Source organism: Ammospiza caudacuta, chromosome 34 (genome assembly GCF_027887145.1).
Source record: "Ammospiza caudacuta isolate bAmmCau1 chromosome 34, bAmmCau1.pri, whole genome shotgun sequence".
Taxonomy (NCBI): Eukaryota; Metazoa; Chordata; class Aves; order Passeriformes; family Passerellidae; genus Ammospiza; species Ammospiza caudacuta.
In genome coordinates, this window is record NC_080626.1 from 3,284,767 (window position 1) to 3,312,250 (window position 27,484).

The 27,484-nt window shown below is 49.9% G+C and overlaps 1 protein-coding gene across 1 annotated transcript in view; it reads right to left on the reverse strand.

Annotated features, from left to right (window-relative positions):
• POLD1 (DNA polymerase delta 1, catalytic subunit) overlaps positions 1-27,484 on the reverse strand; it is a 52,705-nt gene that overhangs the window by 10,393 nt on the left and 14,828 nt on the right. The window contains exons 9-23 of the mRNA XM_058822701.1: positions 27,378-27,482; positions 25,753-25,893; positions 24,737-24,847; positions 23,239-23,430; positions 20,112-20,200; positions 19,304-19,420; positions 16,310-16,423; positions 15,214-15,361; positions 14,509-14,583; positions 11,081-11,218; positions 10,117-10,292; positions 7,293-7,445; positions 5,350-5,452; positions 2,573-2,705; positions 314-427 (exon numbers count right to left, since the gene is read on the reverse strand). Coding sequence (XP_058678684.1) covers positions 314-427; positions 2,573-2,705; positions 5,350-5,452; positions 7,293-7,445; positions 10,117-10,292; positions 11,081-11,218; positions 14,509-14,583; positions 15,214-15,361; positions 16,310-16,423; positions 19,304-19,420; positions 20,112-20,200; positions 23,239-23,430; positions 24,737-24,847; positions 25,753-25,893; positions 27,378-27,482 — 1,909 coding nt within the window. The remainder of the gene's footprint in view (positions 1-313; positions 428-2,572; positions 2,706-5,349; positions 5,453-7,292; positions 7,446-10,116; positions 10,293-11,080; positions 11,219-14,508; positions 14,584-15,213; positions 15,362-16,309; positions 16,424-19,303; positions 19,421-20,111; positions 20,201-23,238; positions 23,431-24,736; positions 24,848-25,752; positions 25,894-27,377; positions 27,483-27,484) is intronic.

Here is a 27,484-nt window from a genome sequence, read left to right on the forward strand (position 1 = left end):
TTTTCAGGTCCAATTTTGGGGCGTTTTTGGCCATTTTGGCCCCGTTTTTTTTTGCTAAAACCCCTGAATTCCGACCTGAGGGGATTAATTAAACACTTAATTATTGCAGAACTCATTAATTAAGGTAATTAACTTAGGGACGGGGTTTCTAATTCCAAGCATCCCATTTTGAAAAATCCAGTTTTGGGGCATTTTTGACCATTTTGACCCCGTTTTTTTTTTGCTAAAATCCCCTAAATTCCGACCTGAGGGGGTTAATGAAGCACCTCGTTAATTAGGGGGCTAATTAATGAATTAATTGGGTTTTTCTCACCGTGCTGGGGCAGCAGGGCCCGGCAGCCGACGCAGCTGCTGCGCTTGGACGTGAAGGCCGAGAGCGCCCCCGAGCGCGACGTCAGCAGCGTCTTACACCTCGTGTGCTCCCCCTCTGCGGGAATTTGGGGTAAAAAACACAAAAAATGGTGAAAATAAACTCCAAAATAATCCCCCAAAAAATCTGGAGTCTGAAATCCCAAAATTTCCCACAAAAATCCCCCCAAAAATGACCCAAATCGCCCCAAAATCCATCCCAAACTCGCCCCGGAATTGGGAGTCAGGAGGGTCTTGCTCCCCCTATGGAAGGGAAATTTGGGGTAAAAAACACAAAAAATGGTGAAAATAAACTCCAAAATAATCCCCAAAAAAATCTGGAGTCTGAAAATGCAAAATTTCCCCCCAAAAATCCCCCCCAAAATGACCCAAATGGCCCCAAAATCCCCCCCGAGCGCACGGTCAGGAACATTTTACACCTCGTGTGCTCCCCCTCTGCAGGGGAATTTGGGGTAAAAAACACAAAAAATGGTGAAAATAAAGTCCAAAATAATTCCCAAAAAATTTGGAATCTGAAAATGCAAAAATCCCCCCAAAAATCCCCCCAAAAATGACCCAAATCGCCCCAAAATCCATCCCAAACTCGCCCCGGAATTGGGAGTCAGGAGGGTCTTGCTCCCCCTATGGAAGGGAAATTTGGGGTAAAAAACACAAAAAATGGTGAAAATTAAAGTGCAAAATAATTCCCCAAAAAATCTGGAGTCTGAAAATGCAAAATTTCCCCCCAAAAATTCCCCCTAAAATCCCCCAAAAAATCCCCCAAAAATGACCCAAATCCATCCCAAAATCCGCCCCGAGCGCGACGTCAGCAGCGTTTTACACCTCGTGTGCTCCCCCTCTGCGGGGAAATTTGGGGTAAAAAACACAAAAAATGGTGAAAATAAACTCCAAAATAATCCCCAAAAAAATCTGGAGTCTGAAATCCCAAAATTTCCCACAAAAATCCCCCCCAAAATGACCCAAAATCCGCCCCGAGCGCGCCGTCAGCAGCGTTTTACAGCGGGTGTGCTCCCCTTCTGCGGGGAAATTGGGGTAAAAAACACAAAAAATGGTGAAAATAAACTCCAAAATAATCCCCAAAAAAATCTGGAGTCTGAAAATGCAAAAATCCCCCCAAAAATCCCCCCAAAAATCCCCCCAAAATGACCCAAATCCATCCCAAACTCGCCCCGGAATTGGGAGCCAGGAGGGTCTTGCTCCCCCTATGGAAGGGAAATTGGGGTAAAAAACACAAAAAATGGTGAAAATAAAGTCCAAAATAATTCCCAAAAAAATCTGGAGTCTGAAAATGCAAAAATCCCCCCAAAAATCCCCCCAAAAATCCCCCCAAAAATGACCCAAAATGACCCAAAATCGCCCCAAACTTGAGGGTCAATTTTGGTCGATTTTCGCTCCATTTTCGCTCCGATTTTGACGGGGATTTTTGTGAATTTTTGTAAATTTTGGGGTGAATTTTGTAAATTTTGGGGTCCCTCCCCCATCAGCACCCCCTGGGCTCGGAGCTGCTCATTTTGGGTCAATTTTGGTCGATTTTCGCTCCATTTTCGCCATTTTCGCTCCGATTTTGACGGGGTTTTTTGTGAATTTTTGTAAATTTTGGGGTGAATTTTTGTAAATTTTGGGGTGAATTTCAGGAATTTTGGGGTCCCTCTCCCAGCAGCACCCCCTGGACCCGTCCCTGGTGCAGGATGGGCTCGGAGCTGCTCATTTTGGGTCCATTTTGGTCGATTTTTGCTCCATTTTCGCTCCATTTTCGCTCCGATTTTGACGGGGTTTTTTTTGTGAATTTTTGTGAATTTTGGGGTGAATTTTGTAAATTTTGGTGAAACTCACGCAGGAGGACGCCCTGGGCCCGTCCCTCGCCCAGGATGGGCTCCAAGATCCTGAGCAGGGACCTTTGGGGCCCATTTTGGGCCAATTTTGGTCGATTTTCGCCATTTTCACTCCAATTTTGACGGGGTTTTTTGTGAGTTTTTGTAAATTTTGGGGCGGATTTTGTAAATTTTGGGGTGAATTTTGTAAATTCTGGGGTCCCTCCCCCAGCAGCACCCCTGGGCTCGGAGCTGCTCATTTTGGGACCATTTTGGTCCATTTTCGCTCCATTTTTGCTCCATTTTCGCCATTTTCGCTCCGATTTTGACGGGGTTTTTTGTGAGTTTTTGTAAATTTTGGGGTGAATTTTGTGGATTTTGGTGAAACTCACGCAGGAGGACGCCGTGGGCGCGTCCCTCGCCCAGGATGGGCTCGAAGATGCGCAGCAGGGGCCGGCTGAGCTGCTGCTCCAGGTAGTAGCGCGTGTCGATGGGCAGGTTCTGCTCCAGCGCGTACACCGGGTCCTGCTCGGCAAAATCCAAATTTTGGGCTGAAATCCGCGGCTTTTGGTAAATCCGGCACCGCCCGGGAAATTTCAGATAAAATCGGGAAAATTTAGGAAAATTCAGGCTGAAAATTGGGAATTTTTGGGGTGAAATTTGGGATTTTTGGTGGGAAATCTGGGGGAAAAATCAGGGTGAAATTGGGGGAATTTGAGTGGGGGTTTTGGGTGGAGTTTGGGGGAATTTGGGTTTTTTTTGGGTGAAATTTGGGATTTTTGGTGGGAAATCTGGGGGAAAAAGGGTGAAATTGGGGAAATTTGAGTGGGGGTTTTGGGGGGAATTTGGGGAAATTTGGTTTTTTGTTGGGTGAAATTTGGGATTTTTGGTGGGAAATCTATGGGAAAAATCAGGGTGAAATTGGGGGAATTTGAGTGGGGGGTTTGGGTGGAGTTTGGGGGAATTTGGGGGTTTTTTGGGTGAAATTTGGGATTTTTGGTGGGAAATCTACGGGAAAAATCAGGGAAAAATCAGGGTGAAATTGGGGAAATTTGAGTGAGGGTTTTGGGTGGAGTTTGGGGGAATTTGGGTTTTTTTTTGGGTGAAATTTGGGATTTTTGGTGAGAAATCAGGGGGAAAAATCAGGGAAAAATCAGGGTGAAATTGGGGGAATTTGAGTGGGGGTTTTGGGTGGAGTTTGGGGAATTTGGGGTTTTTTTTTGGGGGGTGGATTTTGGGGAAATTTGGGGTTTTTTTGGGTGAAATTTGGGATTTTTGGTGAGAAATCTACGGGAAAAATCAGGGTGAAATTGGGGAAATTTGAGTGGGGGTTTTGGGTGGAGTTTGGGGGAATTTGGTTTTTTTTTGGGTGAAATTTGGGATTTTTGGTGGGAAATCTGGGGGAAAAAGTCAGGGTGAAATTGGGGAAATTTGAGTGGGGGTTTTGGGGGGAATTTGGGGAAATTTGGTTTTTTTTTGGGTGAAATTTGGGATTTTTGGTGGGAAATCTATGGGAAAAATCAGGGTGAAATTGGGGAAATTTGAGTGGGGGTTTTGGGTGGAATTTGGGGAAATTTGGGTTTTTTGGGGGTGGATTTTGGGGAAATTTGGGTTTTTTTGGGGGGTGGATTTTAGGGGAAAACTGGGGTTGAATTGGGATTGTGGGGTTTTTTTTTTGAGGTGGAACTTGGGGGAATTTGGGATTTTTGGGGGAAAAAATTGGGGATTTTTGGGGAAATTTAGGGTGAAAATTTGCAGATTTTTTGGGGATTTTGGGGGGAACTCTTGGGGATTTTTTGGGGAAATTTAGGGTGAAAATTTGGGCTTTTTGGTGAGAAATCTGGGGGAAAAAATCAGGGTGAAATTGGGGAAATTTGAGTGGGGGTTTGGGTGGAGTTTGGGGGAATTTGGGTTTCTTTTGGGGGTGGATTTTGGGGGAAAATTGGGGTTGAATTGGGATTGTGGGTTTTTTTTTTTTTGAGGTGGAAGCTGGGGGAATTTGGGATTTTTCGGGGGGTTAATTTGGGATTTTTTGTGGGGTTTTTGCGTAGAAATTTGGGATTTTTGCGGGGGATTTTTGGGAGGTCAATTCGGGATTTTTTTGGGGGGGAATTTGTGGTTTTTGAAGGGACATTTTGGGGGGGGTTTGCTTGGAAATTTGGAATTTTTCGGGGGGTTAATTTGGGACTTTTTGTGGGGTTTTTGTGTAGAAATCTGGGATTTTTCGGGGGGTTAATTTGGGATTTTTTGCGGGGTTTTTGCGTAGAAATTTGGGATTTTTCGGGGGGTTAATTTGGGATTTTTTGTGGGGTTTTTGCTTGGAAATCTGGGATTTTTCGGGGGGTTAATTTGGGACTTTTTGTGGGGTTTTTGTGTAGAAATCTGGGATTTTTCGGGGGGTTAATTTGGGATTTTTTGCGGGGTTTTTGCGTAGAAATTTGGGATTTTTCGGGGGGTTAATTTGGGATTTTTTGTGGGGTTTTTGCTTGGAAATCTGGGATTTTTCGGGGGGTAAATTTGGGATTTTTTGTGGGGTTTTTGCGTAGAAATCTGGGATTTTTCGGGGGGTTAATTTGGGATTTTTTGGGGGGTTTTTGCGTAGAAATTCGGGATTTTTTGTGGGGTTTTTGCGTAGAAATTTGGGATTTTTGCGGGGGATTTTTGGGAGGTCAATTCGGGATTTTTTTGGGGGGGAATTTGTGGTTTTTGGTTTTTGAAGGGACATTTTGGGGGGGGGTTTTTGCTTGGAAATTTGGAATTTTTCGGGGGGTTAATTTGGGACTTTTTGTGGGGTTTTTGTGTAGAAATCTGGGATTTTTCGGGGGGTTAATTTGGGACTTTTTGTGGGGTTTTTGCGTAGAAATCTGGGATTTTTCGGGGGGTAAATTTGGGATTTTTTGTGGGGTTTTTGCTTGGAAATCTGGGATTTTTCGGGGGGTTAATTTGGGATTTTTTGGGGGTTTTTGCTTGGAAATCTGGGATTTTTCGGGGGGTTAATTTGGGATTTTTTGGGGGTTTTTTGCGTAGAAATTCGGGATTTTTTGTGGGGTTTTTGCGTAGAAATCTGGGATTTTTGCGGGGGATTTTTGGGAGGTCAATTCGGGATTTTTTGGGGGGGAATTTGTGTTTTTTGCAGGGACATTTTGGGGTTTTGGTGTTTGGGGAGCACCTCGGAGCGCGTGTACGCCGCCTGGCCGCGCGCGCCGGTGACGATGACGTACGGGACGCGGTCCCCGAGGCCGGGGGCGCTGCCGGGGTCCCGCCGACGGAGCCTGGGGGGAAAAACACAGAAATCGGCAAAAAAAATTAAAAATCAGGCGGAAAAAAAAACCAGCAAAATTCTGGGGGAAACGTGAAATTCAGCGGGGAGAGGGGGGACAAAAAAAAAATCAAAATTTAGGGGGAAAAGTATCAAGAGAGGGGGAAAAGAAATCGGCGTTTAGAGGGGAAAATAGATGGAAATTCAGAGGGAAAATGCCAAAAATTTAAGGGGGGAAATCAACAGAAATTTGGGGGGAAATTCTAAAATATAGGATAAAAAAAAAAAATTTCCTGACAAACCCCAAATTCCCAAAATTCCCCAAAAAATCCCACAAATTTTGAAAAATTCCTAAAGATTTGCAACAAAATCCAAGCGAAAATGGCAAAAATGAGCAAAAATCGACCAAAACGGACCCAAAATGAGCAGCTCCGAGCCCAGGGGGTGCTGCTGTGGGAGTGACCCCAAAATTTACAAAATTCACCCCAAAAAATCCCGAAATTCACAAAAAACCCTGTGAAAATCGGAGCGAAAATGGCGAAAATGGAGCGAAAATCAACCAAAATTGACCCAAAATGAGCAGCTCCGAGCCCAGGGGCTGTTGCAGCAGGAGGGACCCCAAAATTTACAAAATTCACCCCAAAATTTACAAAAATTCACCCCAAAATTTACAAAAATTCACAAAAAGCCCCGTCAAAATCGGAGCGAAAATGGCAAAAATTTAAGGGGAAAATTGACCCAAAATTCAGGTGGAAAAGCAGCAAAGTTTGTGGAAGAAAACATCAAAGTTTAGGGGAAAATTCTGAAATTTAGGAGGGGAAATTGAGCAGAATTGGGAAAAAAAAAGAAAAAAACAAATTTTGGGGGGAAAAAATTCAAAATTTAGGGGGAAAAGTCTGAAATTTAGGGGGAAAATTAAGGGGAATTCAGGAGCAATCTGAAATTCAGGGGAAAACAATAAAATTTAGGGGAAAAATTCTGAAATTCAGGGGGGAAAAGGTGCAAAATTTAGGTGAAAAGTTCTGAAATTTGGGGGGGGAAAGAAACTCAAAATTCAGGGTTTTCCCCAGCAAAAGTGGGGAAAAAAAATTCCAAATTTAGAGTGGAAAAATGCCTGAAATTCAGAGGAAAAATCCCCAAAATTCAGGGGGAAAAAAACCCCAAAAATTTACAGGGAAAAGCACCAAAACTGGGGAAAAAAATTTGAAATTTAGGGGGAAAATTTAGGGGTATTTGGGTCATTTTTGGGGGGTTTTTGGGGATTTTTTTGGGGGGGTTTTGGGGTAAATTTGGATTTTTTTAGTTTTGTTTGGTTTTTGGGGTTTTTGGGGTGATTTTTAGCGTTTTTGGGTGGGTTTTTTTCTGTTTTTCAGGGCTTTTAGGGGTTTCTGGGTGTGGTTTTTTTTTTGTTTTTTTTTGGTTTTTGGGGTGATTTTTAGCGTTTTTGGGTGGGGTTTTTTCTGTTTTTCAGGGGTTTTAGGGGTTTCTGGGTGTGGTTTTTTTTTGTTTTTGGGGTTTTTGGGGTTTTTGGCGTTTTTGGGTGGGGTTTTTTTCTGTTTTTCAGGGGTTTTAGGGGTTTCTGGGTGTGGTTTTTTTTTTGGTTTTTGGGGTTTTTGGGGATTTTTTGGGGGGGTTTTGGGGTAAATTTGGATTTTTTTGGGGTTTTCACCTCTCGGCCAGGGCCACGTGTGCCTGGGGGGCGCTGGAGGCGCTGCCTGGGATTTGGGGTTTTTGGGGTGATTTTCAGCGTTTTTGGGAGGGGTTTTTTTCTGTTTTTCAGGGTTTTTAGGGGTTTCTGGGTGTGGTTTTTTTTGGGTTTTTTTGGTTTTTGGGGTTTTTGGGGTGGCTTTCACCTCTCGGCCAGGGCCACGTGTGCCTGGGGGGCGCTGTAGGCGCTCGCTGCCCGCGTCAGCTCCTTGGTGATGACGAGCTGGGAGATGTCGATGCGGTTGCAGAGCAGGTCTGAAATCACCTCCTGGGCGTGGGCCACGGCTCCCTGGGGGTCCCTGAAAAAAGTGGGGGTCAGGGACCCTAAAATGACCCTAAATCCACCCAAAATCCAGCTCAAAATCCACCAAAATCTGCCCCAAACGCCGCTTCCAGAGCAGGTCTGGAATCACCTCCTGGGCGTGGGCCACGGCACGCTGGAGGTCCCTGAAAAAAATGGGGGTGATGGACCCCAAATCCATCCCAAATTCACCCCAAAAATCACCCCAGACTGAGCCTAACTGACCCCAAAAAGACCCCAAAACTGACCCCAAACTGACCTAAAAACGGACCCAAAACTGACCCCAAACTGACCTAAAAACGGACCCAAAACTGACCCCAAACTGACCTAAAAACGGACTCAAAACTGACCCCAAACTCATCCCAAACTGACCCCAAAATTGACCCCAAATCCATCTCAAACTGACCCCAAGCTGACTCTAAATCCACCCCAAATCCATCCCCAAATCAACTTCAAAGTGACCCCAAATCCATCCCAAACTGACCCCAAATCCATCCCAAAACTGACCCCAAATCCACCCCAAACAGATCCAAAACTGACCCCAAACTGATTAAAAACTGACCCCAAATCCACCCCAAACTGACCCCAAATCCATCCCAAAACTGACCCCAAATCCAGCCCAAAACTGAGCCTAGAACTGACCCTGAATCCAGCCCAAAACCGTCCCAAATGCACCTCAAATCCATCCCAAACGGATCCAAAACCAACCCCAAACTGACCCCAAACTGACCAAAAACTGGTCCCAAATCCACCCTAAACTGGCCCCAAATCCACCCCAAATCCACCCCAAAACGGACCCCAAACTGACCCTAAACTGGTCCCAAATCCACCCAAAAACTGACCCCAAATCCACCCCAAAACTGACCCCAAACTGACCCTAAACTGGTCCCAAATCCACCCCAAAACTGGCCCCAAAACCACCCCAAAACGGACCCCAAACTGACCCTAAACTGGCCCCAAATCCACCCCAAATCCACCCAAAAACTGAGCCCAAATCCACCCCAAACAGACCCCAAACTGACCCCAAATCCACCCCAAAAGTGACCCCAAATCCACCCCAAACTGACCCCAAATCCATCCAAATCCATCCCAAACTGACCCCAAATCCACCCCAAACTGACCCTAAACTGACCAAAAACTGGCCCCAAATCCACCCCAAAACTGACCCCAAATTCACCCCAAATCCACCCCAAACTGACCCTAAAACTGACCCCAAATCCAGCCCAAAACTGGCCCCAAATCCACCCCAAATCCACCCCAAAACTGACCCCAAATCCACCCCAAAACTGACCCCAAATCCACCCCAAAACTGATCCCAAATCCACCCCAAAACTGGCCCTGAATCCACCCCAAATCCACCCCAAAACTGATCCCAAATCCACCCCAAAACTGGCCCCAAATCCACCCCAAATCCACCCCAAACTGACCCCAAATCCACCCCAAACTGACCCCAAATCCACCACAAACTGACCCCAAATCCACCCCAAACTGACCCTGAATTCACCCCAAATCCACCCCAAACTGACCCTAAAACTGACCCCAAATCCAGCCCCAAACTGTCCCCAAACTGACCCCAAATCCACCCCAAAAGTGACCCCAAATCCACCCCAAAACTGGCCCTGAATCCACCCCAAATCCACCCCAAACTGACCCCAAATCCACCCCAAACTGACCCTAAAACTGACCCCAAATCCAGCCCCAAACTGACCCCAAATCCCCCCCAAACTGACCCCAAAACTGCCCCAAATCCACCCCGAACTGACCCCAAACTGACCCCAAATGGCCCCAAATTAACCCTGAATCCCCCCCAAATCCCCCCCAAATGGCCCCAAAACGGACCCAATTTCCCCTTTTTTAGTCCAGTTTTTGGTCAGTTTTTCACCGATTTTCACCATTTTGTCTTTGATTTTTCCCCGTTTTTTCCCCGTTTTTGCCCAAGCCCACCTGTGCAGGAGGATCCTGCGGAGGCAGGCGGTGCCCAGGTTGGCACTCAGGTGCCACCTGTCCCATTTTTGGGCCATTTCCCCATTTTTGACCATATTTTCCCCATTTTTTGGCCGATTTTCCCCATTTTTTGGCCGATTTTCACCATTTTTTCACATTTTTTCACCGTTTTTTACCTGTTTTCTCCCAAGCCCACCTGTGCAGGAGGATCCTGCGGAGGCAGGCGGTGCCAAGGTTGGCACTCAGGTGCCACCTGTCCCATTTTTGGGCCGTTTCCCTATTTTTGACCATATTTTCCCCATTTTTTGGCCGATTTTCCCCATTTTTTCACCGTTTTTTCCCCTTTTTTCCCCAAGCCCACCTGTGCAGGAGGATGCTCTGGAGGCAGGCGGTGCCCAGGTTGGCACTCAGGTGCCACCTGTCCCATTTTTGGGCCGTTTCCCCATTTTTCACCATATTTTCACCATTTTTTGACTATATTTTCCCCATTTTTTGGCCGATTTTCCCCATTTTTTCACCGTTTTTTCCCATTTTTTCCCCAAACCCACCTGTGCAGGAGGATCCTGCGGAGGCAGGCCATGACCAAGCTGTCATCCAGGCTAAAATTGTCCCATTTTTTAGCCATTTTCCCTATTTCTTGACTGTTTTTTGCCATATTTTCCCCATTTTTTGGCCGATTTTCCCCATTTTTTCACCGTTTTTTCCCCGTTTTCCCCCAAGCCCACCTGTGCAGGAGGATCCTGCGGAGGCAGGCGGTGACCAGGTTGGCAGCCAGGGGACAGTTGTCCCTCCTGACGGCCTCCAGCCCCTTGCAGTCCAGTTTGGGGGCGCCCGCGGAGCCCCCCGGGAAGCAGAGGCCGGCGTAGCGCTTCTTGCTGATCAGCAGGTACGGCAGGTACACCTGCAAAAACCTCAGAAATTCATCCCCAAAATTTTCGATATCGATGCCCAACTTTTTATAATTTTTTTTTTTTTTTTTAGATTTTTTTTCCCCCATTTTTCAGCTTTTTTTTACCATTTTTTAGCTATTTTTTTAGTGTTTTTCTCCCCCATTTTTAGCTGGCTTTTCACTATTTTTTAATATTTTTTTTTATTTTTTCTCCTATTTTTTAGCTATTTTTTAGTAGCTTTTTCTCCCCCATTTTTTAGCCGGCTTTTTACTATTTTTTAGCTATTTTTAACCAATTGCTTTAGGTTTTTTCCTTCCCATTTTCCCCTATTTTTTAGTTATTTTTTCACTTTTCCCCCATTTTTTAGCTACTTTTTATAATTATTTTAGGGTTTTTTTAACCCAGTTTTTTCTATTTATTTCACCGATTTTTCCCTATTTTTAAGCTTTTTTTTCACCTCCTCCGAAAAACCCCACAATTCACCCCAAAATCCCCCCTAAAATCCAAAATTTACCCCAAAATCCCCCCTGAAAACCCCAAAATCGCCCCTAAAAACCCCAAAATCCCCCCTGAAAACCCCAAAATCCACCCCAAAACCCCTCTTAAAAACCCCCAAATCCACCCAAAATTCCCCCTAAAACCCCCAAAATACCCACCTAAAAACCACCAAAATTCACCCTAAAAAAACCGAAAATTCACCCTGAAAAAACCCCAAATTTTCCCCAAAACGCCCAGAAATCTCCCCAAAACACCAAAACTCCCCAAATTTTCCCAAAACTCCCGGAATTTGGGGTGGGACCTTCTCGAACTCGAGCCTGATGGGGGCGGGGAAGTGCCCGGACACCCAGGTGGCCACGGCGCGGCCCAGGGCGGCGGCCTCGGGCACCGAGGGCACGGCCAGGCGGCACATCACCGAGTCCGTGTCGCCGTAAATCACCTGGGGACACAAAAAATGGGATCAGCACCCCAAAAAACCCCAAAAACCCAAAAATTCCCATTAAAATCCACCCAGAAATGGCTGAAATCCACCCAAAAGTGGCTGAAATGCACCAAAATCTCATTGAAATGCCCCAAAATGGCCCCGAGGGCAGGGCCAGGTGACATCACCGAGTCTGTGTCACCGTAAATCACCTGGGGACACAAAAAATGGGATCAGCACCCCAAAAAACCCCAAAAACCCAAAAATTCTCGTTAAAATCCACCCAGAAATGGCTGAAATACAAAAAAATCCCATTGAAATGCACCAAAATCCCACTAAAATAGCCCAAAATGGCCCTGAGGGCAGGGCCAGGTGACATCACCGAGTCCGTGTCCCCATAAACCACCTGGGGACAAGAATTTGGGGTGAGAAACCTGAAATTTGGGGTTAGGAACTTAAAAAACCCAAAAATTCCCGTTAAAATCCACCCAGAAATGGCTGAAATCCACCAAAGAATGGCTGAAACAACCCAAAGTGCCCCAAAATGGCCCCGGGGTCAGGGCCAGGTGACATCACCGAGCCCGTGTCACCGTAAATCACCTGGGGACACAAAAATTGGGGTTAGAAACCTAAAAAATGGAACCAGCACCCCAAAAAACCTCAAAAACCCAAAAATCCCCGTCAAAATCCACCCAAAAATGGCTGAAATGCACCAAAATCTCATTGAAATGCCCCAAAATGGCCCCGAGGGCAGGGCCAGGTGACATCACCGAGTCTGTGTCCCCATAGACCACCTGGGGGCACAAAAATTGGGGTTAGAAACCTGAAATTTGTGGTTAGGAACTTAAAAAAACCCAAAATGCCCGTTAAAATCCACCCAGAAATGGCTGGAATACAAAAAAATCCCATTGAAATGCACCAAAATCTCATTGAAATGCCCCAAAATGGCCCCGAGGGCAGGGCCAGGTGACATCACCGAGTCTGTGTCCCCATAGACCACCTGGGGGCACAAAAATTGGGGTTAGAAACCTGAAATTTGTGGTTAGGAACTTAAAAAAACCCAAAATGCCCGTTAAAATCCACCCAGAAATGGCTGAAATACAAAAAAATCCCATTGAAATGCACCAAAATCCCACTAAAATAGCCCAAAATGGCCCCGAGGGCACGGCCAGGTGACATCACCGAGTCTGTGTCACCGTAAACCACCTGGGGACAAGAATTTGGGGTGAGAAACCTGAAATTTGGGGTTAGGAACTTAAAAAAGCCAAAAATTCCTGTTAAAATCCACCCAGAAATGGCTGAAATCCACCAAAGAATGGCTGAAACAACCCAAAGTGCCCCAAAATGGCCCCGGGGTCAGGGCCAGGTGACATCACCGAGTCTGTGTCACCGTAAATCACCTGGGGACACAAAATTTGGGGTTAGAAACCTGAAATTATTGGTTAGGAACTTAAAAAACCCAAAAATGCCCGTTAAAATCAACCCAGAAATGGCTGAAATAACCCAAAGTGCCCCAAAATGGCCCCGAGGGCAGGGCCAGGTGACATCACCGAGCCCGTGTCACCGTAAATTACCTGGGGACACAAAAATTGGGGTTAGAAACCTAAAAAATGGAACCAGCACCCCAAAAAACCTCAAAAACCCAAAAATCCCCGTCAAAATCCACCCAAAAATGGCTGAAATGCACCAAAATCTCATTGAAATGCCCCAAAATGGCCCCGAGGGCAGGGCCAGGTGACATCACCGAGTCTGTGTCACCGTAAATCACCTGGGGACACAAAAAATGGGATCAGCACCCCAAAAAACCCCAAAAACCCAAAAATTCTCGTTAAAATCCACCCAGAAATGGCTGAAATACAAAAAACTCCCATTAAAATGCACCAAAATCCCACTAAAATAGCCCAAAATGGCCCCGAGGGCAGGGCCAGGTGACATCACCGAGTCCGTGTCCCCATAAACCACCTGGGGACAAGAATTTGGGGTGAGAAACCTGAAATTTGGGGTTAGGAACTTAAAAAACCCAAAAATTCCCGTTAAAATCCACCCAGAAATGGCTGAAATCCACCAAAGAATGGCTGAAACAACCCAAAGTGCCCCAAAATGGCCCCGGGGTCAGGGCCAGGTGACATCACCGAGTCTGTGTCACCGTAAACCACCTGGGGACACAAAATTTGGGGTTAGAAACCTGAAATTATTGGTTAGGAACTTAAAAAACCCAAAAATGCCCGTTAAAATCCACCCAGAAATGGCTGAAATAACCCAAAGTGCCCCAAAATGGCCCCGGGGTCAGGGCCAGGTGACATCACCGAGCCCGTGTCACCGTAAATCACCTGGGGACACAAAAATTGGGGTTAGAAACCTAAAAAATGGAACCAGCACCCCAAAAAACCTCAAAAACCCAAAAATCCCCATTGAAATCTGCCCCAGGTGTGCCCAGGTGCGCCCAAACCCCTGCCAGGAGTGCCCAGGTGCGTTCCCTGCGCCCAGCTGTGCCCAGGTGTGACTCAGGTGTGTCCAGCTGTGCCCAGGTGTGTTCCCTGTGCCCAGCTGTGCCCAGGTGTGACTCAGGTGTGTCCAGGTGTGCTGTCACCTGTACCCAGGTGTGCCCAGGTGTGTTCCCTGTGCCCAGCTGTGCCCAGGTGTGACTCAGGTGTGCTGTCACCTGTGCCCAGGTGTGTTCCCTGTGCCCAGCTGTGCCCAGGTGTGACTCAGGTGTGTCCAGCTGTGCCCAGGTGTGTTCCCTGTGCCCAGCTGTGCCCAGGTGTGACTCAGGTGTGCCCAGGTGTGCCCAGGTGTGTCCAGGTGTGCCCAGGTGCGTTCCCTGCGCCCAGCTGTGCCCAGGTGTGACTCAGGTGTGTTCCCTGTGCCCAGCTGTGCCCAGGTATGACTCAGGTGTGCCCAGGTGTGTCCAGGTGTGCCCAGGCGTGTTCCCTGCGCCCAGCTGTGCCCAGGTGTGACTCAGGTGTGGCCAGGTGTGCCCAGGTGTGTTCCCTGTGCCCAGCTGTGCCCAGGTGTGCTGTCACCTGTGCCCAGGTGTGTTTGAGGCTATCCCAGCTGTGCCCAGGTGTGTTCCCTGTGCCCAGCTGTGCCCAGGTGTGACTCAGGTGTGTCCAGCTGTGCCCAGATGTGTCCAGGTGTGCCCAGGTGTGCTGTTACCTGTGCCAGGTGTGACTCAGGTGTGCCCAGGTGTGCTGTCACCTGTAGCCAGGTGTGCCCAGGTGTGTTTGAGGCTATCCCAGGTGTGTTACCTGTACCCAGGTGTGTCTGAGGCTATCTCAGGTGTGCCCAGGTGTGCCCAGGTGCGTTACCTGCACGTCGGGGTACTGGCTCTCCACCAGCTGCTTCGTTCTCTCGATCATCTGCCGCCCAAAACCGGTGACGCTCTGCAGGGGGCACAGGTGAGACTCAGGTGTGCCCAGGTGTGTGCCCAGGTATCCCTCAGGTGTACCCAGGTGTGCCCAGGTGTCCCTCAGGTGTGTTATCTGTGCCCAGGTGTGTCCCAGGTGTACCCAGGTGTGTCCAGGTGACCCTCAGGTGTGCCCAGGTGTGTTTACCTGTGCCCAGGTGTACCCAGGTATCCCTCAGGTGTGCCCAGGTGTGCCCAGGTGTGCCCAGGTGTGTCCATGTGTCCCTCAGGTGTGTTATCTGTGCCCAGGTGTGTCCCAGGTATGCCCAGGTGTGCCCAGGTGTGTCTCAGGTGTGCTTGACATGTGCCCAGGTGTGTCCAAGTGTCCCTCAGGTGTGTCCCAGGTGTGCCCAGGTGTGTGCCCAGGTGTGCCCAGGTATCCCTCAGGTGTGCCCAGGTGTGCCCCAGGTGTGTCCATGTGTCCCTCAGGTGTGTTATCTGTGCCCAGGTGTGTCCCAGGTATGCCCAGGTGTGCCCAGGTGTGTCTCAGGTGTGCTTGACATGTGCCCAGGTGTGTCCAAGTGTCCCTCAGGTGTGTGCCCAGCTGTGCCCAGGTGTGCCCAGGTGTGCCCAGGTGTGCCCCGGTGTGCCCAGGTGTGTTACCCACCTGTGATATCTCGAGGCAGGGCAGCCGTCCCGCCTGCGCCCCGGTGAAGCCGTAGACGCTGTTGGCGCTGACCTTGAGCGCCAGCTGCCGCCCGTCCAGCACCTGGCGCCGCTCGGGGTCCTGCTCCTCGGCCAGCGCCGCCTTCACCCTGACGGGAGGCACAGGTGAGTGAACCTGGGCACACCTGGGCACACCTGGGCAGAAATCCCCACGGAAATGGCCAAAAATTCACCCAAATTCAACCAAATTCAGCCCAATTCCCATTTCGGGTCCTGCTCCTTGGCCAGCGCCGCCTTCACCCTGACGGGAGGCACAGGTGAGTGAACCTGGGCACACCTGGGCACACCTGGGCAGAAATCCCCACAGAGATCCCCACAGGAATGGCCAAAAATTCACCCAAATTCACCCAAATTGACCCAAATTGACCCAAATTCACCCAAATTGACCCCAATTCCCATTTCGGGTCCTGCTCCTCGGCCAGCGCCGCCTTCACCCGGCCGGGAGCCACCCCTGAGCTCACCTGGGCACACCTGAGCCCCAAAAATCCCCCTAAATCCACCCAAAAACTCCCCAATCCCCTCAGCCCTGCCGCCACCTGGGGTCCCTCACCCACCTGGGACCCAAACACCCCAAAATCCACCCCAAAATCCCCCAAATCTAACCCCAATTTCCCCCAAAGCTCCCCCAAATCCTTCCCAAAATGCCCCAAATTCCACAGTTTCTCCCCAAATTCCCAAAATTCCGCCAAATCCTCTCCCAATTCCCCCAAATCCCTTGGAATTCTCCCCCTTATCCCCCCCCCAAATCCCCCCAAAATGCCCCAAAGCCTCCCCAAAGTCCCCAAAATTCCCCAAAGTCCCCAAAATTCCCCAATTTCCCCCAAAATCCCCCAAATCCCCTTGAATTATTGCCCAATTTCCCCCCAAATTCCCCCAAATTTCTCCCAAAATCCCCCCCAATTCCCCCCACTAATTCCTCCCCAAACCCCTCAAATTTTCCCCAAAATCCCCTCAGATTTCCCCCCAAAATGGCCCCAAATTCCCCCAAATTTCCCCAAATTCCCCCAAATTTCCCCAAATTCCCCCAAATTCCACACCTGCTCCTGGCTGCCAGCAGCCCCTCCAGGACCCGGGGCAGGACCCCCCTGCGCACCCGGGGTGTCACAAAGAGCTGCCCCGTGGGGGTGCGGATGAAATCGTCGGGGCCCAGCCTGGAAAACCAGTATAAACCAGTATAAACCAGTATGGATCAATAGAAACCAGTATAAACCAGTATAAACCAGTATGGATCAATAGAAACCAGTATAAACCAGTATAAACCAGTATGGATCAATAGAAACCAGTATAAACCAGTATAAACCAGTATGGATCAATAGAAACCAGTATAAACCAGTATAAACCAGTATACATCAATATATATCAATATAAGCCAGTGCGGAGCCAGCTGCCCCGTGGGGGTGCGGATGAAATCATCGGGGCCCAGCCTGTGGAAAACCAGTACAAACCAGTATAAACCAGTATAAACCAGTATGGATCAATATAAACCAGTATAGATCAATATAAACCAATACGGATCAATAAACATCAATGTAAACCAATATAAACCAGTGCGGAGCCAGCTGCCCCGTGGGGGTGCGGATGGAATCATTGGGACCCAACCTGGGAAACCAGTATGGACCAGTATAAACCAGTATGGACCAGTATGGACCAGTATAGGTCGATAAACATCAATATAAACCAATACGGATCAATAAACATCAATGCAAACCAATATAAACCAATATAAACCAGTACGGAGCCAGCTGCCCCGTGGGGGTGCGGATGGAATCATTGGGACCCAGCCTGTGGGAAACCAGCATGGACCAGTATAAACCAGTATGGACCAGTATGGATCAATATAACCCAGTATAAACCAGTATGGATCAATAAACATCAATATAAACCAATATAAACCAATATAAACCAGTATGGAGCCAGCTGCCCCGTGGGGGTGCGGGTGGAATCATTGGGACCCAGCCTGTGGGAAACCAGTATAAACCAGTATGGACCAGTATGGACCAGTATAGGTCGATAAACATCAATATAAACCAATACGGATCAATAAACATCAATATAAACCAATATAAACCAATATAAACCAGTATGGAGCCAGCTGCCCCGTGGGGGTGCGGATGGAATCATTGGGACCCAACCTGGGAAACCAGTATGGACCAGTATAAACCAGTATGGACCAGTATGGATCAATATAAATCAGTATAGATCAATACAAACCAATACGGATCAATAAACATCAATGTAAACCAATATAAACCAGTGCGGAGGCAGCTGCCCCGTGGGGGTGCGGATGGAATCATTGGGACCCAACCTGGGAAACCAGTACAAACCAGTACAAACCAGTATAAACCAGTATGGACCAGTATAGGTCGATAAACATCAATATAAACCAATATGGATCAATAAAAATCAATGCAAACCAATATAAACCAATATAAACCAGTACAGAGCCAGCTGCCCCGTGGGGGTGCGGATGAAATCATTGGGACCCAGCCTGTGGGAAACCAGTATGGACCAGTATAAACCAGTATGGACCAGTATGGATCAATATAAACCAGTATAAACCAGTATGGATCAATAAACATCAATATAAACCAATATAAACCAATATAAACCAATATAAACCAATATAAACCAGTATGGAGCCAGCTGCCCCGTGGGGGTGCGGATGGAATCATTGGGACCCAACCTGGGAAACCAGTATAAACCAGTATAAACCAGTATGGACCAGTATAAACCAGCATGGATCAATAAACACCAATATAAATTGATATAAATTAATATAAACCAATATAAACCAGTACGGAGCCAGCTGCCCCACCTGGGGGTGCGGATGGAATCATTGGGACCCACCCTGTGGGAAACCAGTATGGACCAGTATAAACCAGTATGCACCAGCATAAACCAGTCCAAACCAGTATAAAAAATGTACCAAACCAGTCCAAACCAGTATAAACCAGTATAAACCAGTCCAAACCAGTACCCACCCGTGTTTCTGGGCCCCCCCGGGGGGCAGCAGGGTGGTGTAGCACAGGTACAGAGAGGAGAGCTCCCAGTACAAACCAGTATAATCCAGTATAAAAAATGCACCAAACCAGTATAAACCAGTCCAAACCAGTACCCACCCGTGTTTCTGGGCCCCCCTGAGGGCAGCAGGACGGTGTAGCACAGGTACAGAGAGGAGAGCTCCCAGTACAAACCAGTATAACCCAGTATAAAAAATGCACCAAACCAGTACAAACCAGTACAAAAATCCACACCAAACCAGTATAAACCAGTCCAAACCAGTACCCACCCGTGTTTCTGGGCCCCCCCTGGGGGCAGCAGGGCGGTGTAGCACAGGTACAGAGAGGAGAGCTCCCAGTACAAACCAGTATAATCCAGTATAAAAAATGCAAAAAACCAGTACAAACCAGTACAAAAAACCACACCAAACCAGTACAAACCAGTATAAACCAGTCCAAACAAACCCAAACCAGTATAAACCAGTATAAACCAGTACCCACCCGTGTTTCTGGGCCCCACCTAGGGGCAGCAGGACGGTGTAGCACAGGTACAGAGAGGAGAGCTCCCAGTACAAACCAGTATAATCCAGTATAAAAAACCACACCAAACCAGTATAAACCAGTACAAAAATCCACACCAAACCAGTATAAACCAGTCCAAACAAACCCAAACCAGTATAAACCAGTATAAACCAGTACCCACCCGTGTTTCTGGGCCCCCCCGGGGGGCAGCAGGGTGGTGTAGCACAGGTACAGAGAGGAGAGCTCCCAGTACAAACCAGTATAACCCAGTATAAAAAATGCAAAAAACCAGTATAAACCAGTACAAAAATCCACACCAAACCAGTATAAACCAGTCCAAACCAGTACCCACCCGTGTTTCTGGGCCCCCCCTGGGGGCAGCAGGGCGGTGTAGCACAGGTACAGAGAGGAGAGCTCCCAGTACAAACCAGTACAAACCAGTCCAAACCAGTATAAAAAATGTACCAAACCAGTCCAAACCAGTATAAACCAGTCCAAACCAGTACCCACCCGTGTTTCTGGGCCCCCCCGGGGGGCAGCAGGGTGGTGTAGCACAGGTTGTGGGCGATCATGATGGACGGGTACAGAGAGGAGAAATCCAGCGTGGCGATGGGCGTGTCGTAGTACCTGCGGACAAATTCGGGGATTTTTGGGGTTTTGGGGGATTTTGGGGATTTTTCAGATTTTTTGGGGTTTTTTAAGGATTTTTTGAGTTTTTTTCTACAATTTTTTAGGGGTTTAATGGTTTTTTTAGAGGAGTTTCAGGTATTTTTTCAAGGGTTTTTTTGAGCTTTTTTGGGTTTTTTCCCATAATTTTTTGAGATTTTTACCAATTTTGGGGGGTTTAATGGTTTTTTGGTGGGGATTTTGGGGGTTTTTGAGGGATTTTTGGGGTGTTTTGGGTTTTTTTCAGAATTTTTGGGGGAGTTTTGGGGAAAATTTGGTGTTTTTAAGGGTTTTTTTGGGGTTTTTTGAGGGTTATGGGGGTTTTTTGGGGTGCTTTTGGAGTTTTTTGCGGGTTTTTGAGGAGATTTTCTGAGGGGTTTTTGAGGATTTTTTGAGGATTTTTTGTGGGGTTTTTAGTGGTTTTTCTGGTGGGGTTTTTATGGATTGGTTGGGCTTCCTTTTTTCCAGAGTTTTGGGGTTTGTTTCAGAGCTTTTGGGGGGATTTTTTTTTGTTGTTGTTTTTTTCAGGGTTAAGGTTTCTTCAGAGGTTTTTTTTGGGTAGTTTTGAAAGTTTTTTTTTTGCAGAGACCATGGGGGAATTTTTTGACAAAGACTTGGGGAATTTTTGGGGGTTTTTGTGCCCCTCACTCACCCCTTGAGGGGCTCGATCACCGTGGCCCCCTCAAAATCCTCTCCTCCCTCCGACTTCACCACCGGCAGCAGCAAATCCTCCTGCATGGCCTGGGAGGGCAGAAAACATCCCAAAATGTCTTAAATTCACTCCCAAAATATCCCAGAAAACACACCCCCAAAACCCATAAAAATCCCATTGAAAAAAAAAAATCCAAATCCCCAAAAATCCCCTCAAAAATGCCCCAAAAATCCCTACAAACCCTTCCCAAACCCCCCTCAAAAATCCTATTAAAAAAAACGCCCACAATTCCCCAAAAATCCCCCCAAAATTCCTTAAATCCCTTCCCAAAATTTACCCCAAAACAGCCCCAAGTGTCCCCAATGTTCCCAAATCCCCTCAGTGTCCCCAAATGTCCCCAAATCCTCTCACCGGCAGCTCTGTCACCGGCAGCCATTTTCTCCCCTCACGTTTTCCCGCCCTTTTCCCCTCATGCTTTCCCGCCCTTTTCCCCTCACGTTTTCCCGCTCTTTTCCCCTCATATTTCCCTCCAATTTCCTTTCACATTTCTCACACTTTTTCCCTCACCTTTCCCTCAATTTCCCCCTCATGTTTCCTGCCATTTCCCCTCATGTTTCCTGCTCTTTTCTCTTCATATTTTCCACCATTTTCCCTTCACATTTTCCACCCTTTTCTCCTCACCTTTGCCACCACTTTCCCCTCACGTTTCCCTCCATTTTCCCCTCACGTTCGCCGCCATTATCTCCCCTCACATTTCCCACTCTTATCCCTTCAAATTCACCGCCATTTTCCTCTTACGTTTCCCTCCCTTTTCCCCTCACATTCCTACTCTTTTCTCCCCTCACGTTCGCTGCATTTTTCCCATCACATTTCCCCTCACATTTCCCCTCATTTTCCCCTCTCAGGTTTCCTGCTCTTTCCCAGTCAATTTCCTCCCTTTCCCTCCCTTTTCCCCTCACATTTCTCTCCCTTTTCGCCTCACATTTGCCACCATTCTCCCCTCACATTTCCCTCACCTTCACCGCCATTTTCTCCCCTCATATTTCCCACTACTTTCCCCTCACATTCACCGCCATTTTTTCTCCTCACATTTCCCTCCATTTTCCCCTCACATTTGCCGCCATTTCCCCCTCACATTTCCCTCAATTTCCCCCTCACATTCACCGCCATTTTCTCCCCTCATATTCCCCTCCATTTTCCCCTCACATTTGCCACCATTTTCCCCTCACATTCACCACCATTTTCTCCCCTCACATTCCCCTCCATTTCCCCCTCACATTCCCCTCCATTTCCCCCTCACGTTGTCCCCACGGTCACCTGCGCCACCACCTTGACCTGCTGGCCGTGGGTGAGCAGGTAGCTGAGGGGCACGGCCGTCACCCGCGCCATCTCCACCAGCATCACCAGCTCCTCACATTTCCCACCCTTTCCCCCTCACATTCCTCACCCTTTTCCCCTCACATTCACCACCATTTTCCCCCTCACATTTTCCACTCTTTTCCCCTCATATTTCCCATCACTTTCCCCTCACATTTCCCTCAATTTCCCCCTCACATTTCTCTCCATTTCTCCCTCATGTTTCCCTCCACTTTCCCCTCACATTTCTCACCATTTTCCCCTTATTCACCACCATTTTCCCCTCGCATTTGCCGCCATTTTCCCCTCACATTTGCCACCATTTTCCCCTTGCATTTCTCACCATTTTCCCCTCTTATTCACCACCATTCTCCCCTCTTATTCACCACCATTCTCCCCTCACATTCCCCTCCACTTTCCCCTCACATTTGCCGCCATTTTCCCCTCACATCCGCCACCATTTTCCCCTCACATCCGCCACCATTTTCCCTTCACATCCGCCACCATTTTCCCCTCTCATTCCCCTCCATTTCCCCCTCACGTTCACCACCATTTTCCCCTCACGTGTCCCCACGGTCACCTGCCGCAGCAGCTGCGCCGCCACCTTGACCTGCTGGCCGCGGGTGAGCAGGTAGCTGAGGGGCACGGCCGTCACCCGCGCCATCTCCACCAGCGTCACCAGCTCCTCACATTTCCTGCGCTTTCCCCCTCACATTCCTCACCCTTTTCCCCTCACATTCACCGCCATTTTCCCCCTCACATTTTCCACTCTTTTCCCCTTATATTTCCCATCACTTTCCCCTCACATTTCTCTCCATTTCTCCCTCATGTTTCCCTCTGCTTTCCCCTCACATTTCTCACCATTTTCCCCTTATTCACTACCATTTTCCCCTCACATTCCCCTCCATTTTCCCCTCACATTTCCCACCATTTCCCCCTCACATTTGCCGCCATTTCCCCCTCACATTCACCACCATTTTCCCCCCACATTCCCCTCCATTTCCCCTCACATTTGCCGCCATTTTCCCCTCACATTTGCCGCCATTTTCCCCTCACATCCGCCACCATTTTCCCTTCACATCCACCACCATTTTCCCCTCTCATTCCCCTCCATTTCCCCCTCATGTTCACCACCATTTTCCCCTCACGTGTCCCCACGGTCACCTGCCGCAGCAGCTGCGCCACCACCTTGACCTGCTGGCCGCGGGTGAGCAGGTAGCTGAGGGGCACGGCCGTCACCCGCGCCATCTCCACCAGCATCACCAGCTCTCACATTTCCCGCCCTTTCCCCCTCACATTTCTCACCCTTTTCCCCTCACATTCACCGCCATTTTCCCCCTCACATTTTCCACTCTTTTTCCCTCATATTTCCCATCACTTTCCCCTCACATTTCTCTCCATTTCTCCCTCATGTTTCCCTCCACTTTCCCCTCACATTTCTCACCATTTTCCCCTTATTCACCACTATTTTCCCCTCACATTTGCCGCCATTTTCCTCTCACATTTGCCACCATTTTCCCCTTGCATTTCTCACCATTTTCCCCTCTTATTCACCACCATTCTCCCCTCTTATTCACCACCATTTTCCCCTCACATTTGCCGCCGTTTTCCCCTCACATTTGCCGCCATTTTCCCCTCACATCCGCCACCATTTTCCCCTCACATCCGCCACCATTTTCCCCTCTCATTCGCCACCATTTTCCCCTCTCATTCCCCTCCATTTCCCCCTCACATTCCCCTCCATTTTCCCCTCACGTGTCCCAACGGTCACCTGCCGCAGCAGCTGCGCCACCACCTTGACCTGCTGGCCGCGGGTGAGCAGGTAGCTGAGGGGCACGGCCGTCACCCGCGCCATCTCCACCAGCGTCACCAGCGTCATCAGGCGCTCGAGGAGCCGCAATGGCAGCACGGCGTCCTTCAGGCAGTACAGGGCCAGGCGGCGCCGCGTCTGCGCGTCACCGTTCTGAGGGGACATGGGGACATCATGGGGACACCATGGGGACACCATGGGGACATGGAGTCCTTCAGGCAGTACAGGGCCAGGCGGTGCCGCGTCTGCGCGTCACCGTTCTGAGGGGACATGGGGACATCATGGGGACACCATGGGGACATCCTGGGGACACCATGGGGACACGGCGTCCTTCAGGCAGTACAGGGCCAGGCGGCGCCGCGTCTGCGCGTCACCGTTCTGAGGGACACAGGTGACATGGGACACCATGTTGGGGACATGGGGACACCGTTGGGGATGGCTTCGGGACAGTGAGGACACCCTTAGGGACGGCAGGGACAGTGTCCAGTGTGGCTGGGACACCTTCGGGGACATGGGGACAGTGGGGCTGAGACATCCTTAGGGACACGGTGACACCTTTAGGGACATGGGGACCCCATTGGGGACACCTTTGGGACTTTAGGGACACCATTAGGGACACTCTTAGGGACACCCGGGACATCATTAAGGACATGGGGACACCGTTGGGGACACCTTTGGGACATTGGGGACACTATCAGGACTTGGGGACGCCATTGGGGACATCACTGAGACGCTGGTTGTCAGGGCTGGGACATTTGGTGACACGGCAGCCATTTTGAGGCCATTTAGAGCCATTTTGGAGCCATTTAGAGCCAATTTTGGGGCCATTTTTGGCCATTTTGGGGCTGTTTGGAGCCATTTTCTGGCCACACCTGAAACTCCAGGTGACCCAGGTGATGCCCAGGTGACCCAGGTGACATTTGGGGACATTTGGGGCGCACCTGCAGCTCGGTGATGATGCCGTGGGGCCATTTTGGGGCCATTTAGAGCCAATTTGGAGCCATTTTGTCCCCATTTAAAGCCATTACATGGGCACACCTGCAGCTCCAGGTGAGCCAGGTGACATTTGGGGACACAGGTGACATTTGGGGCGCACCTGCAGCTCGGTGATGATGCCGTGGGGCCATTTTGGGGCCATTTAGAGCCAATTTGGAGCCATTTAGAGCCTATTTTGTGCCATTTTGTGCCCATTTTTGGCCATTTTGGGGCTGTTTGGAGCCATTTTCTGGCCACACCTGAAACTCCAGGTGACCCAGGTGATGCCCAGGTGACCCAGGTGACATTTGGGGACATTTGGGGCGCACCTGCAGCTCAGTGATGATGCCGTGGGGCCATTTTGGGGCCATTTAGAGCCAATTTGGAGCCATTTTGTCCCCATTTAAAGCCATTGTATGGGCACACCTGCAGCTCCAGGTGAGCCAGGTGACATTTGGGGACACAGGTGACATTTGGGGCGCACCTGCAGCTCGGTGATGATGCCGTGGGGCACATCCTCCTTCTGCTCGTGCAGGAAATGGGCGCTGACGGCGTTCAGCGAGTACGAGCGCAGCTTGTGCTCCCTCAGCAGCACCTGGGGACACAAAAATTCACCTGAGCGACCCCGGAATTTACCTGGGGAACCCAAAATCCACCCGGGGGAGCCCAAACCCATCCCCAGGTGACCCCAAACCACGCCCAGGTGTGCCCAGGTGTGTCCCTCACCTGCAGCATGCCCACGGTCGCTCTCCTAGGTGTGTTTCACCCTCCCAGGTGTGCCCAGGTGTGGTTTACCCCCTCAGGTGTGCCCAGGTGTGTCCCAGGTGTGCCCAGGTGTGTTTTAGACCCTCCCAGGTGTGCCCAGGTGTGTCCCAGGTGTGCCCCAGGTGTGCCCCTCACCTGCAGCGTGTCCAGTGTGACCCTCCCAGGTGTGCCCAGATGTGTTTTATCCCCTCTCGGGTGTGGCAAGGTGTGTCCCAGGTTATCCCAGGTGTGTCCCAGGCGTGCCCCTCACCTGCAGCATGTCCAGGGTCACCCTCCCAGGTGTGTCCCAGGTGTGCCCAGGTGTGTTTTACCCTCTCAGGTGTGTCCCAGGTGTGCCCAGGTGTGTTTTATCCCCTCCCAGGTGTGCCCAGGTGTGTTTTATCCCCTCCCAGGTGTGTCTCAGGTGTGTTTTATCCCCTCCCAGGCGTGCCCAGGTGTGTTTTATCCCCTCCCAGGTGTGTCCCAGGTGTGTTTTACCCTCTCAGGCGTGCCCAGGTGTGTTTTATCCCCTCCCAGGCGTGCCCAGGTGTGTTTTATCCCCTCCCAGGTGTGCCCAGGTGTGCCCAGGTGTGTTTTATCCCCTCCCAGGTGTGCCCAGGTGTGTTTTATCCCCTCCCAGGCGTGCCCAGGTGTGTTTTATCCCCTCCCAGGTGTGCCCAGGTGTGTTTTATCCCCTCCCAGTTGTGCCCAGGTGTGCCCAGGTGTGTTTTATCCCCTCCCAGGTGTGCCCCTCACCTGCAGCATGTCCAGGGTCACCCTCCCAGGTGTGGTCACCACCTTGCCCTCCCTGCGGCCGAGCTGGCGGCTCTGGAACGCCGAATCCTTCACCTGCGACGGGACCCCCCTGACCCGGCCCAGGTACGGGAACGAATCCACCTGCGACACGTGAGACACGGCAGGGACACGTGAGGGACAGGTGAGGGACAGGTGAGACACGTGAGGGACAGGTGAGGGACAGGTGAGGGACAGGAGGAACAGGTGAGGGACAGGTGAGGGATGGGGACACCTGAGGGACCCCCCTGACCCGGCCCAGGTACGGGAACGAATCCACCTGGGACAGGTGAGACACGTGAGGGACAGGTGAGGGACAGGTGAGGAACAGGTGAGGGACAGGTGAAGGACAGGTGAGGGACAGGTGAGGGACAGGTGAGGGACAGGTGAGACACGTGAGGGACAGGTGAGGGACAGGTGAGAGACACGTGAGGGACAGGTGAGGGACATGTGAGGGACAGGTGAGACAGGTGAGGGACAGGTGAGGGACAGGTGGGACAGGTGAGGGACAGGTGAAGGACACGTGAGGGACAGGTGAGACAGGTGAGGGACAGGTGAGACAGGTGAGGGACAGGAGGGACAGGTGAGACAGGTGAGGGACAGGTGAGGGACAGGTGAGACAGGTGAGGAACAGGAGGGACAGGTGAGACAGGTGAGGGACAGGTGAGGGACAGGAGGGACAGGTGAGGAACAGGTGAGACAGGTGAGGGACAGGAGGAGCAGGTGAGGGACAGGAGGAACAGGTGAGGGACAGGAGGGACAGGTGAGGGACAGGTGAGACAGGTGAGGGACAGGTGAGGGACGGGGACACGTGAGGGACCCCCCTGACCCGGCCCAGGTACGGGAACGAATCCACCTGGGACAGGTGAGAGTCAGGGGAGGGGCTGGGGACACCTGGGAGGGGTTTGGGGACTCCTGGGGGGTTCCCAGGTGTGACCCCAGGTGTGACCCCAGGTGTGACCCCAGGTGCGTCTCACCTGTAACACCTGCGCCCTCTGGATCAGGTAGGGCAGGTCGAAGTTGTGGGTGTTGGGGGGAGGTTTGGGATTTTTTGGGGATTTTTTGGGGATTTTTGGGGTGTCTCAGGTGTGACCCCAGGTGTGACCCCAGGTGAGTCTCACCTGTAACACCTGAACTCTCTGCACCAGGTAGGGCAGGTGGAAGTTGTGGATGTTGGGGGGGTGCCTGGGATTTGGGATTTTTTGGGGATTGTTTTTTTATTTTTTGGGGATTTCTTTTGTAATTTTTTTGGGGTGTCCCAGGTGCGTCTCACCTGCAGCACCTGCGCCCTCTGGATCAGGTAGGGCAGGTGGAAGTTGTAGATGTTGGGGGGAGGTTTGGGATTTTTTGTGGGATTTTTTGGAGATTTTTGGGGGATTTTTGGGGGATTTTTGGGGTGTCCCAGGTGTGACCCCAGGTGAGTCTCACCTGCAGCACCTGCGCCCTCTGGATCAGGTAGGGCAGGTCGAAGTTGTGGATGTTGGGGGGGTCCCTGGAATCTGGGATTTTTTGGAGATTTTCGGGGGGATTTTTGGGGGATTTTTTGGAGATTTTTGGGGTTCCCAGGTGTGACCCCAGGTGAGTCTCACCTGCAGCACCTGTGCTCTCTGGATCAGGTAGGGCAGGTCGAAGTTGTGGATGTTGTAGCCCGTGACGATGTCGGGGTCCACGATGCGAACAAACTCTGCAAACGACT